The 12,396-nt window shown below is 53.5% G+C and overlaps 1 protein-coding gene across 6 annotated transcripts in view; it reads left to right on the top strand.

Moving 5' to 3' along the window:
• The first annotated feature begins 10,493 nt into the window (after window positions 1-10,493).
• Window positions 10,494-12,396, top strand: part of Myo7a (myosin VIIA) — a 53,822-nt gene continuing 51,919 nt past the window's right edge. For 5 of the 6 annotated variants that reach the window (XM_038313864.1, XM_038313863.1, XM_038313861.1 and 2 more), the window contains exon 1: window positions 10,494-10,604. In XM_038313864.1, coding sequence (XP_038169792.1) covers window positions 10,506-10,604 — 99 coding nt within the window. In that variant the 5' untranslated portion in view covers window positions 10,494-10,505. The remainder of the gene's footprint in view (window positions 10,605-12,396) is intronic. The other variant, XM_038313859.1, reaches the window with a different exon arrangement.

Genomic DNA, 12,396 nt, shown 5'->3' with positions numbered 1-12,396 from the left:
TTCCACTGCTCCTCCCCAGGGCCACTCTGATCCCTTGACCCTCAGCCCTTCCCCGTGACCAGCCTGAGACTCTAATGAGCCCTTGGTCTCTGAAGCGGGAGCCTGGAATGTAGGCAGTTGGCCAGGTGGGACTGGCACAGGGCCTTAGGGCTGTGAAGCTGGGGGTTATGAGGGCTCATCCACCAGTTCCCCCTTGTCCCAGGCTATGAGGCCAATGGAGCAGCTTGGCTGGAAGCCCCAAGGCCACACGGGGCCCGTGTGTTAAAGGCAGGCTGCTGGTGTAGATTGGGAAGATCTTCAGGGGCTGGGAGCTTGTTCACAGGCCCATTGGAGAACGCCAAAGCCAGCCTAATGAGGGCTGGTGAGTGGGGATTCACTCAGACCCCCCAGGAGGGTCTGGAGTCCCTGTGCCCTCAGGAGTGTCCTCCAGGGACCTCTGAAGCAGGCCTCTACCTGACCAGATGCCCCTCCCCCTGGGCTGTGTGCCTCTGGCTACCTCATCCTGCAGGACCCTGTCGGGAGCAATCTGTGGGTGAAGGGCGGGCTCTACCCACTTTTTATCCTTCCTTTACTTCTTTCGTCCCCCAAAATGCCCCAGCTCTGAGGACTCCATCTTGGTCTTTGATGACACTGTGAAGCCCTTGGGCTGAGCATGCAGGCCCCTTCTGTGCCAGGACCTTGGCTGTAAACTCTGAGCTGCCGGTTCTGTTCCCTCCCCTGCCCTCCCCTGCCTGCCTCACCCTGACCTTGGCTACATTGCTGGCTAACTACATCCTCTCAGGCCCCCGTACCGACTTCATTTCCCGTGGGAGCCTCTTTGCTTCTGTCAGCCTGGAGTCCATGTGTCTTCTGACTTCCAGGGCCTCCAGAGAGCCTTCGAAACAAGGGCAGCCACCTCCTGCTCCTTGGGTTCCCAGCTGGGCACCAGACCACTGTGAGGTAGGGTTTGGTGCGGAGCTGAAAGTGTACCATTTGGATGCAGGGGCTGAGTTGGATTCCTGGCTCCTTGACTCTGCAGTTATGGAACTGTAGGCTAATTGCTGTTCTCATTTTGCACTTCTGTGACAAAGGTCTGATGGTAGCTTCTGCCCACTGGAGGTCTGAGAGTATAACGTCATGCCGATAAAATGTCCAACCAGGGCTTGACAGAGACTTCAGGGCCGTCAGCTGCCGCACACCTGCTGAAAATGGTGTTCTGATGTGTCCCCTGCATTGTGCTCTTACTTCATCTGGGATGAGGAGATCTCGGGAGACCTCAAAGGATCCGATGGTTGTATTTCCCCGTGTAGGTTTGCCCCCATGTGGGACAAATAACGGCGGATCATCCATTGCTCCCCTCTCCTCCCCTGTATGCTTCAGCCTTCCTGAATCACACACTCGACTCACGTGTCCTCCGTTCACACCTAGCCGTGACAGGGAGCCAGGCACGAAGGACCCTTGCACGACAGTGGACTAGTTGTTCAAAGCCTGCCACTCCTGGAAAACCTTCTGCTTTATGAAGGCTTCCAGCTGTCCAAGATTGGTCCGTGTGGCCACCATTCTCAGTGATCAGTGAAGCTATGGGATGGGGAAGCTCTGAGCTCATTTCACGTATGAAGAAACTGAGGCTCACACAGGGTCATTGAAACATAAGCTGGGTAGGCCTGGTCATGATCAGGAATGGCCCCAACAGGAGACAGTTGTCAAGAAGGGGAGGCCTGGGGAAGGGCGCAGGGTAAGATAAGAGCATGTACGGGGCCTAGGGGAAGAGAGGCCAGACTGCCTGGGTGGCATTTGCAGGGTAGGGCCCTTTCTCTGGGAACCTGTGCCAGTCTGGACACACCCCTTGTTTTTATGGCCTTATGGATTAGCCAGGGTCCCTAAGGAGTCCTAGGGTGTCTGAGGCTCCCTCTCCCAGCCAGTTCTCACCCACTTGCCCCCCCCCCCTAGAGCCCCACTGAAGCCTAGCTCCATGCCAGACTGAGCAGCAGGGATGAGCATCATCCCCTGACTCCCGGAGCAGTTTCCAGCCCATTGAGTGTCACAGGAAGCAAAAGTGTGACAGCCAGATCCCAGGGGGACAGAGGGCGGGAGGAAGCCTGGGAGCCGGTGTAGTCAGTATAGGAAAGCTGTGTAGCTATAACAAGAGTCCCCCCTAACCAAGACGTCCCCAGAGTGGCCAGGCCCTCGGTGACAGGATGCAAACAAGAACCCAGGCCCCTTTGGTGCAGGTGCTACTTCTGTGAAGACCTTGAGGAGGTTTTTTGTTTTGTTGTTGTTTTTTGTTTTGGTTTGGCTTGGTTTGTTTGCTTCAATCATACATGACTTTCCTCTCTGCTCTGTGGTAGGCCAGGGTGGGAACCATTAGAACTTGACCCAGATTTGCAGGCAGAGGGAGATTTGAAGGTAATTTTGGGCTGCTGATGGCTGGATTGAGATTTAATACAACATAATGACTTCTTTGTCCCTTGTTACCATGTGTGCCTTCAAATCTGTTGGGCCTGATACTGACAGGAACACCCAGCTCTCTCTTGGTTACTTTGTGTCTGGAATGCTATCTGCATGAAGTCCTTGGATCCAAAGTGAGTCTCGTGTGGCCAGCCCTTGGTAGAACCCCGTGTTCTTATCCAGTCTGTCAGGCTCTTCCTTTCAATTGGTGCATTTAATCCACTTATATCTAAAGTAATTACTGCTGAGGACTAGTCCCCTTGATCCCAGGTCGGCCTCCAACTTGTCCGATAGCCAAGAATGACCTGGGACTTGCCTGTCACTCCTCCTGTCCCTGCCTCCCCAGGGCTGTGGTTACAGGCAGGCACTATGACTGCTTTTGTGCAGTGCTGGGCTTCATGTGTGCTAGGCAAGCCCTGGGCCGATTGAGCTCCATCCCCAGCCCCCTGCATAGGCCCTTTGTGATCTGCTTTTCTTCTCTGTAACTCAGCTTCTTCTCCCCGTTCCTTCATCACTGCTACCCTTCTGTTTAATTGATGGGATCTTTTCCAATCTACTATTTTGATTCCCTTCTCACCTCCTCTTTATGATTTTTTCCCCTTCTTCTTTGTGTCTTTTGTTTTTGTTTTGTTTTTTTTTAAAAAAAAAAAAAACTCTCTGGGCTGGAGAGATGGCTCAGCAATTAGGAATGCTTGCAGCACTGGAATTCAGGCCCTAGCGCCATGTCAGGCAGCTAACTCACATGAACTTGCAACTCTAGCCTCAGGAGTCCAACCTGGGCACCCACACACTCGGCATACATTCACACAGACACACGTACATATAAGTAAAAATAAATTCTTAGAAACAGACATTGTTTTTTTAAAAAAAGCTTTTAAAGGTTCATTTTCCTTTATGTTTTCTCTTAGGCTTTGAGCTAATATCTTAAATAGAAAACAATACAGAGACCAAATTAACCTTGACAGTATATGAGACCTGAGCCCCTACAGCCCCGCCTCTGTTCTGTTTCCACAGCGTACATCTATACATACTGTGTGTCAAACATGTTATCGTAGATTTATCACGACTTTGTGCATTTCTGATCATGGAGGAGGAAAGGGAGAATTATAGACCCTAAGTACAATGCTGGCTATTATCATTAGTTATGTTTTTAAATTTTTTTTTCGGATTTAGCCAGCCGGTGGTGGCATACGCCTTTAATCCCAGCACTCTGGAGGCAGAGGCAGGTGGATCTCTGTGAGTTCGGGGCCAGCCTGATCTACAGAGCTAGTTCTAGGACAGGCACCAAAGCTACAGAGAAACCCTGTCTCAAAAAACCCAAAAATTTTTTTTCAGATTCATTTATTGTGTTTTATGTTGTGAGTGCTTTGCCAGCATTATATATATATGCCATATGCATGCCTGGGGTTGAACCTCTGAAGCTGCAGATACAAGTGGTTGGGAATCACTTTATGGGTGCTGGGAATTGAACTCAGCTCCTCTGGAAGAACAGTATCTTCTCCTAAACACTAAACTACTTCTCCAGCCCTTGGTGTCCCCTTTGCATGATGCCAGGCATAAGATTCTCAGCTGTACCGTCTATCTATCTATCTATCTATCTATCTATCTATCTATCTATCTATCATTTATCATCTATCTATCTATCATCGATTGATCTATCTATCATCTAGCTAGCTAGCTGGTTTTTCGAGACAGGCTTTCTCTGTGTAACAGCTCTGGCTGTCCTGGAACTCACTCTATAGACCAGAGGACCTCGAGCTCACAGAGATCGGCCTGCCTCTGCCCCCCAAGCGCTCGGATTTAAGGTGTGTGCCACCACTGCCCAGCGATTTTTTTTCTTTTAAACATAGAGTCAAGCTATGTTGCTCAAGCCAGCCTTGAACTCACTATGCAGAGTAGGCTGATCTCAAAGTCCACTCCCCTTGCCTCGCATCTGTGGAATTGCAGGTGTGAGCTACCACAGTTGGATTTTTTTTTTTGTTTTTGTTTTTGTTTTTCGAGACAGGGTTTCCCTGTAGTTTCTAGAGCCTGTCCTGGAACTAGCTCTTGTAGACCAGGCTGGCCTCGAACTCAGAGATCCGCCTGCCTCTGCATCCCGAGTGCTGGGATTAAAGGCGTGTGCCACCACCGCCCGGCTTCAGTTGGATTTTTTTTGACATTTGACGAACACCCTCCATGATTTCTGAAGAGAACCTGGCTGCACACGTAGTAAAGATTCTTAGCACACAAGGAGTCACCTCTCGCTGCTGAACACTCTCAGTCTCTGTTGCTCTGGAGAGGACCTGTTTTCCCAGTGCCACCCGCTGAGTCGACCGCCCAGCCCCCTGCCGGGCCTTTCTCAATCCACCAGACCCACTGTCTGCCCTCTCCTCTTTCCGGTCCGGTCCAGTCCGGTCCGGTCCCTTGCAGCCCTTTGTGCTATCCCTCTGTCTGGGACACTCTTCCCCTCGTGGACGTCCATGAGATGGTGTCCTTAGCAGTCTCTGCTCTAGTGATGCCCTCACTTAATAACACAGTGATTGCTAGCAGCACCAGTCCAAGTGCTGGCCCCGGCTCAGTCCATAAGTCCACAAGACCCCTGTGGAGCTGCCACCCTGTGACAGGCAGAGGAGGAAACATAGGTACCCCGGTAAAGGAGCCCAAAGAGCACAGCCTGTGGCCAGGTGGGATTGGACCTAAGCTGTCTGACTCCAGAGTCCACGGAGCTGTGGTGACTCAGCACTGACCTCTTATCTGGCGGTGCTTCCTTATCTGTGTGTACCCCACCAGGAAGGGAACTCAAGGATACGCTGTGTTAGCAGGGCCCTCCATGCCCTGCTCTGGGCTTGTGCTCAGAAAAGGCTTCTGTATGGAAAGATGGGAAATGCCCAGAGCCCACATCAGCTCCTCCACGCAATCTGAGGCTCCCGGTGGGCAGGCAGGCAGGGAGAGTTACTCTGGCTGGGCTTGATGGAGAAGGGCTCTTCTGATCAGGGTTCCTAAGGGTAGAAAGGGTTAGTGGCTGCAGGCACGTGTTAGCCCGGAACAGGAAAACGGAATCCTGGGTCCCTGAGCCTGAGACCTGTGGGTAAATGGAGGCATGGCAGCTCTGCCTGTGGCTTCTGACTCTCCTCCCGGCTCTCCCTGACTCTGCTCCCTGCTGGTGTTTGCTAAGGGAGCAGCAGCTGGGCTTCTAGGATTCCAGACCAGGAGGTTTGTCTGCAATGGAGACAGGTGGACTTGAAGAGAAAAGAGAAGAGGGCAGAGAAGCATACGAGAGTGGGGCAGGAAGCTGGTCCATCCTGGACGGACCCTCCCTGTAATCCTAAAATGTCTTGAAGCTTGCGCGTGCTCCCCGATAGCTGCCTGGCTTTTCCTTCTGTAGAAAACAGACCAGTTTTCTCCAAAACTGCAGCCAAGATGAGATTCCTGGGGCCACTTTTCCTGGCTACGGTCCCAGAGAAGCTCCCGGGATTCTGGGGGATGTCAAGGTACCTCCATGGGAGGGGTCGCAGCAGCGTGGTGCCCCCTCCCCACCAGGCCCACGGGCGTCACCTAAGCCGCCGTTGCTATGGGTCCGTGGCAGATGGCCGGGTTTAGGGTTCCCGGGCCGGTGTCGCTCGGGATTAGGTGAATTAGGAGCCCGCATTGCGTCCTACGGCCAGGCCACCAGACTCTGCGCACCAGCACCATGGAGTCCCCCGGCAACCCTGCTGACCCGGGCGAGGCTCCCGCCCAGGCCCAAGGCAAATGGGCTCTGGTGCGAAGCTTGAACCAAGCGCTCAAGACCTTCGCGGTTATGCCGGTGAGCCCGGGACCGGGAGGGGAAGGCTCACTGGCGTGGGCCTCAATTTTGGGGTCGATCAGAAGCCAAGAGGTTTGCAGGAGCTAGAGGAGCACATGGGACTGCATCCCTAGGATGCTGCATGGGATTAGGGACTCTGGAGTCAACTTGGCCGAAGCCACACCTCTCAGGGTCTGGAGTCCCCCCCCCCCCCCCCCCCGTGGAAAACCAGGGATATCATGGGGAAGGGGCAGCTAGCTGGACCAAGTGAAGAATAGAATTCCCAACTTTTACTGGTGTCCAGCACATGCAGCAACCCCAGACACACAGAGGGGCATCCTAGAGCCCCCACCACCACCACAAGCTAGTAACTGTTTCAGTTACCACTTCTACATGCCTGTGGAAATGTATTGGTTCTCCCCACACACACACCCCACCTCCTATGAAATGGCCCAGGGAGATTAGGAAAGTGAGTGAGGGGCCATGTTCTAATTCAGGCCCCTATCATTCCATAGAGACCTAAGACCTGCCCCAAGAGGAGGGAAAGAGGCAGGAGAGGGGGCTGAGAACCTGTAGATGGGCATTGATGTGATTCTGACCCCAAGCCTAGAAGCAGGGCAGGCAGCAGGCACAGGTGGCATCTTTTTGTGGGCTTCTGGTCTTCAGAGACACTGTACCCTCCCACCCCAAGACTTCTAAAAGCGAAGCCTGGCACAGCTGAGCGCTACCGCCAAGCCACATGGCACCGGTGGCAGAGCTGAAATTGAAAACCACCTCTCTTGACTGCTGTGTTCGCTGCAGTTAAATGCCAGTTTCCTGAGAGGAATCGGGGAGAGGGAGTGTGCTGGAGACATGGAAAGTCTCCATTGTGGGGTCTGTGTAGCAGGTGGGGGCCTGAGCCTGGATCCGCCGAGCTAGGCACTTCACCGCAGAAAATCTGAGACTTGACCCAAGTTAGGCACCCCCCACTGAAGCATTTGCCATGTTACAAATGGGATCCTCACTGTAAGGTGAGGTCCCTAGAGGGGTCCCTTTCATGGAGTGTTTTTGGGCAGTCTGGTGGTATGGAGTCTGGCCACAGGAAGTAGGCTTAGTGGGTTGGGACTTGGAGGCAGGTGTTATTCGTGGCTTCCTTCTCTTCTCTCTGTCAGCCTTGCCAATGAGAGATCTGATGAGGGAGTGCACCCAAGTCCGTTTTCTTCTTGGGCCTTAGTGTCTTCACCTGTAAAATACATATCCCTGTGTCCTAGCTGCCTTAGGCCTTTTTCTGGCCAGACCTTAGAGACCATCTGGCCTCAGAATTCTCCCTGAAGCCTCCAACTTGGCATTTGGTGTTATGGCCTGGGGCAGAGATGGTTGTCACTGCCCTCCTGGAGACAGCCTGAAGTTAGAAGAGTCTAGTCATTCCTGCTTTCTGTGTGTCCTGAGTGCCTCAGTTTCCCTCTCTGAGCCTCTATTTCTGGCACACACAAGGTATCTTAATTTGATGATTCTGTGTTCTTTCAGTGGGAAAACTATTTTGTATGCCAGGCGCTGTGCTAAAGCCAGGAGACACCGTGAGTCAGACCTGGCTCTCGGCTGTCCTCGGTCTAGGTTTCCCGTTTGTCTTCAGAGCCGGGGGTCACTCAGCCAGAGGCCCTAGCCTGTGTTGCTCGGGGCTATACGTGGGGGAAGAGCCCTGGACTTGGAGTTCCTAAGGTTCTGGCTGGGTGAGAACAGGGGCATTTTAACTTCTTTTGAGGAAACGGAGCTATGGAACTCTTCACAAGAGGGTACCATGAGGGGCTGGAGAGATGGCTCACTGGTTAAGAGCACCGCCTGCTCTTCCAAAGGTCCTGAGTTCAATTCCCAGCAACCACATGGTGGCTCACGACCATCTGTAATGAGATCTGGTGCCCTCTTCTGGCCTGCAGACAGAGTACTGAGAATAATGTATACATAATAAGTAAATAAATAAATAAATCTTTTTTTTTTTTTTTAAAAAAAGAGGGTACCATGAAGGCAGAAGGAACAGTTAATTTCACAGGAACATTTAACTTTCTGGAAAGTTCTGGGACTTCCATAGAGTGGTCATCTGGCAGTTGGGCCAGCAGGCATGAATCTTTCCTCCCTCTTTCTTCACTTCCTCCTTTTCTTCCTCCTTTCCTTCCTTCCCTTGTTCCTTCCTTCTGCCTGTCTTTTACCTTCGTAGTGTGGGGACAGAGCCTGCAGCCTGTGCATCCTGGGCCAGCGCTCTCCTCTGAACCACACCAGTGCTTCGAGGTTCTGTTCTGTGCTCACTCTCTCTTCCCCTCCCCCGCACCCTCACACACAGTCCTGTGCCCTCGCTTACACTCACACCGCACACGTGCCCACATCCCCTCACACTCCCCTGGCTTCTCTCTCATGGAGGCTTTTTCTGAGCCAGGCTCTGGGGAGCCATGGGTGAGAGGCTGGCCCAACCCTGCTTCAGACAGTGCGGTGCTGGGCTGTGAGGTTAGCAGGTGACTTCATTATCCACACAGCTGCTAAAGGGAGCAGTCAAAATGAAACCCCGGGAACTGGAGGGGGATAGCTCAGGGCGTAAGAGCTTGTCTGGAATGCACAATGCCCTGGGTTCGAGTCCAGTGCATAAACCAGGCATTGTGTGACAGCACTCTAATGGTAGAGAGGTCATCCTTGGTCATGTATCACATTTGAGACCATCCTATGATAGCGTGCAGAATCAGTGTGGCCCAGCAGGGCTGGGGAAGCCTGGGCCAGGTGTGGACAGGCACAGGGGACCCAGGGCTGGAGGTGAGGTGTCCGGCAGTTGTGAGTGTTGAAAAGACAAGCACTGGGAAGCAGTGGGGAGTCCCAGGTTCCCTACAGATGCTCAGTGCACATGGACTCTCCTGACTTCTGGACCTGATCATTTTCCTGGCATCAAGCAGGGCCTGGGACTGACTGGCTTGTGTCTGGCATGTGCTAAGTCCACTCACATGAGCAAGACAGGGCCACTGTAGCTCTGACGGGAGAGGAAAGCAGAAATAACTATACATCCAAGCCCTCCCCCTTTCTGAGGGGCAAGGAAACTGAGGTCCAGGGGTCAGTGAGAAGGATCCTGACTCCAGCAGGCCAGGCCCATGGGTCTGCAGTGAGCCAGATTACCAGGCCATTGCATTTCCAACCACACTTGCTGTGAGATTATTTGCTGGTAGAGATACTAAATTCTCCCTCCCTCCAGCAGAGCTTGGGAACCCTTCCCCAAGGGAGCACATTTTATTAGACTAGAGCACAAGCATGTGTGTGTCACCTCCAGATCCTCCAAGGGCCTTTCTGTCCTGGACCCCACCCACTTCTCTCTTCACATCCCCTCCTGCCCCAGGGCCTTTGCTATGCATTTCTGCTGTTCTCTCCGCACGGCTGCATTTTTCCCTTCAGATCCTAGTGTAGTGGTCTTCTCCACGGCATAGTTCATTGGCTGCCAAGTTGGCATGGCCACTCTCCTGCTGTTGCTTGTCATTCTCCATTACTTCAAGTTTCTTCCTTCTACTGCACTTACCAGCGTCCATAGGGAACCTGGGAAGAGCCTTGCTCAGCTGTTGCCATTCCAATTTCTTCAACTAGAATAGAAACTCTATACTGGTCGTGGCCCCTTCTAAATCAACCAGGACTTTGTCCTCCGTAGGTGTCCTTAGTAGGTGATTGTTGGATATACCAGCTTGGAATATAGTTGGTCTCAGTTCAGATCTCTGAATCTGGGTTTTGATTCAGCTACCTGAGTTAAGAGCCAGGCTTTGGACCGGATGCTGCCGAGAATGGAAATAGAACCCCTCCCCCACCACCTTCAAGGTCTGGGCTCTCCTCACAAGCCAGGGATCAACGTGGCCTCTTGCCCCAGGCTCAGCAGGAATGGTAGACGCCATCGCTAGGATGATTTGATGGAGCCTGCAATGCTTGTCACAGCCGGGTGATTCCCGTGTCCTGACCCTTTTAGGGTGGAATGGCCACGACTTGGTGTTCCTGCCTCTGTCTCTAGTCTGTCAGGTGTCTGTAAGTCCAGAAGTCATGGGCAGCACAGCCTTAGATAGGCTTGGGCTGAGGTTGCCCTCAGGAGGCTGCTTCTCCTCTTCCCGGGTCTCAGTCCGTCCACCTGAGGGGACCCTGGCTTACAGAAGAGGCACCGAGGACACTGTGAGCCCTAAGGCCACCACCCGAGGTTCCCAGAAAGCCAGGGCTCCCCCTCCCTCTCCTCTGGCTCAGTGGCGGTGGACAAGAGGGTCACTGAGCTTGTGGCTGCTGGCTCTCCGGGCTCAGCAGCAGGGTCTTCTGCCTACAGGGAGACTACGTGTGGATGGACCTGAAGTCAGGCCAGGAGTTTGACGTGCCCATCGGGGCAGTGGTGAAACTCTGCGACTCTGGGCAGATCCAGGTGGTGGATGATGAAGGCAACGTGAGTGACCCTCCTTCCCCCAGCCCTACCTGGGAAGGCTACAGTGACAGACGCCCCGGATAGGAAGTGGCCGGGAAATTTCCACCACCCTCCCCCCACACAACCCTTCCTCCTCTGCTCCAGCGCGAGAGAGTATCTTTTGCTTCCTGTTTGCACGTTTCTGAAGCCTTCCAGCCCCTCTGGGACATGGGGTGAAGGCTGTATGTGCTGTGTTGGGATGTGGGGCGAAGGCTGTATGTGCTGTATTGGGACACGGGATGAAGGCTGTATGTTCTGCGTTAGGACACGGGGCGAAGGCTGTATGTGCTGTGTTGGGACGTGGGGTGAAGGCTGTATGTGCTGTGTTGGGACACAGGGAGAAGGCTGTATGTGCTGTGTTGGGACGTGGGGCGAAGGCTGTATGTGCTGTGTTGGAATGTGGGGCGAAGGCTGTATGTGCTGTGTTGGGACACGGAGCGAAGGCTGCATGTATGTGCTGTGTTGGCGGAGCTCCTTGTCACGGCTCCGTGGTCCTTTGGGTCAAGGTCCTCCCTTTCATGCCTGTTTCTTCTTTCTCCCTCTTTAATGAGATGAGACCCACGTGTGGGCCTCCACGTGCAAGCACCTCAGTACAGTTGGCATCTAACTAGAAACACCGGGCTTTGCTCCGTTGGCTTGTGGGATTCACCACCCACATTGCCCTTAGGAAGTAAGCCTAACCTATCAGCCCTTCACGACTCCTGGAAAGAGCCTCGGAAGTGCAGACTGGGTAATGATTCAGGCTTGAGGAAGGAGGCAAAGGTCAAAGGAAAGGGCTGCAAGGAAGGGAGGTGGTTCATGTAAGGGCCCAGAGGGCAGCCGTGGGGTCGTGGAGAGTAAGTCCGGAATATGTGTATGTATCTTTGCATGTGAGTGCGTGTGCATGAGTGTGCACATGTGTGTGCATGTATGCACATGTGTGTCTATGTGTGCTCACGTGTGTGTGTGTGTGTTGGGGACATGTAGACGCAGGACAGATCCCAAGAATGTGGTGTAGTGGAGACATTAAGGACCTGAGAAACTTCCACTTGCCCTAATCAGAACTGTGTCCAGTGCTGAGACTGGCTCTGGGGATAGCCTAGCCTGGACTCCTGTCTTAGTGTCCTAGTCTGGGGAGAGCCAAGAGGGAATAGTGACTTGAAGAAGGTCCTGCTGGGACAAGAGGAGCTGTGAGCCGAGGGCAAGGAACCATTGATGTCCCCGGGACCCCGTAGGGCTGCCCCTTAGAGTTCCTGGCCTAAGTTCTGTCCTTGGATTCTCACGGCACCCGTGAAAGGCCAGACAGACAATAACTGTGACCTCATCAGGTGGCCATGAGTCACCAGGTTCATAACCAGCGGCTCTGGGTTAGAATGAAGGATCTCTACTTCTGCATGTGTGCCCGCCACCAGCATCTCGACCGCGTTACAGGACTCGGATTGTGGGAGAGAGGCTACGCCCCAGCCTTGAGGCCAGAGTGCCCTTCCTTCCTTCTGAGGCTCCGTAAACCCACTATGAGGCTGAGTCCGGGGAGATGTGTGTGGGGTGGACGCGCAGTAGACAGGCTGGCGATACCCTCCAGCTCTGAGGATGGAGACAGGGACTCTACCCGAGGGTAGAGTTTCACCTGGGTCAGGTTGCATGTCAGATGGTATCCTGTAACTCTGTGTCACTGGATCCTGAAGGTCCCCTCCCATCCTGCACACCCCCACCACACCCGCCATGGCCCTAAGGGTAGGGACTGCTGGACGAAGGTGGGGGGGCTGGGGGGTGGGGGTGTTGACTGGCTAGGAAC

This window comes from Arvicola amphibius, chromosome 12 (genome assembly GCF_903992535.2).
Source record: "Arvicola amphibius chromosome 12, mArvAmp1.2, whole genome shotgun sequence".
NCBI lineage: Eukaryota > Metazoa > Chordata > Mammalia > Rodentia > Cricetidae > Arvicola > Arvicola amphibius.
Note: the sequence above shows the minus strand (reverse complement) of the source record. Positions and strands in the feature narration are given on the sequence as shown.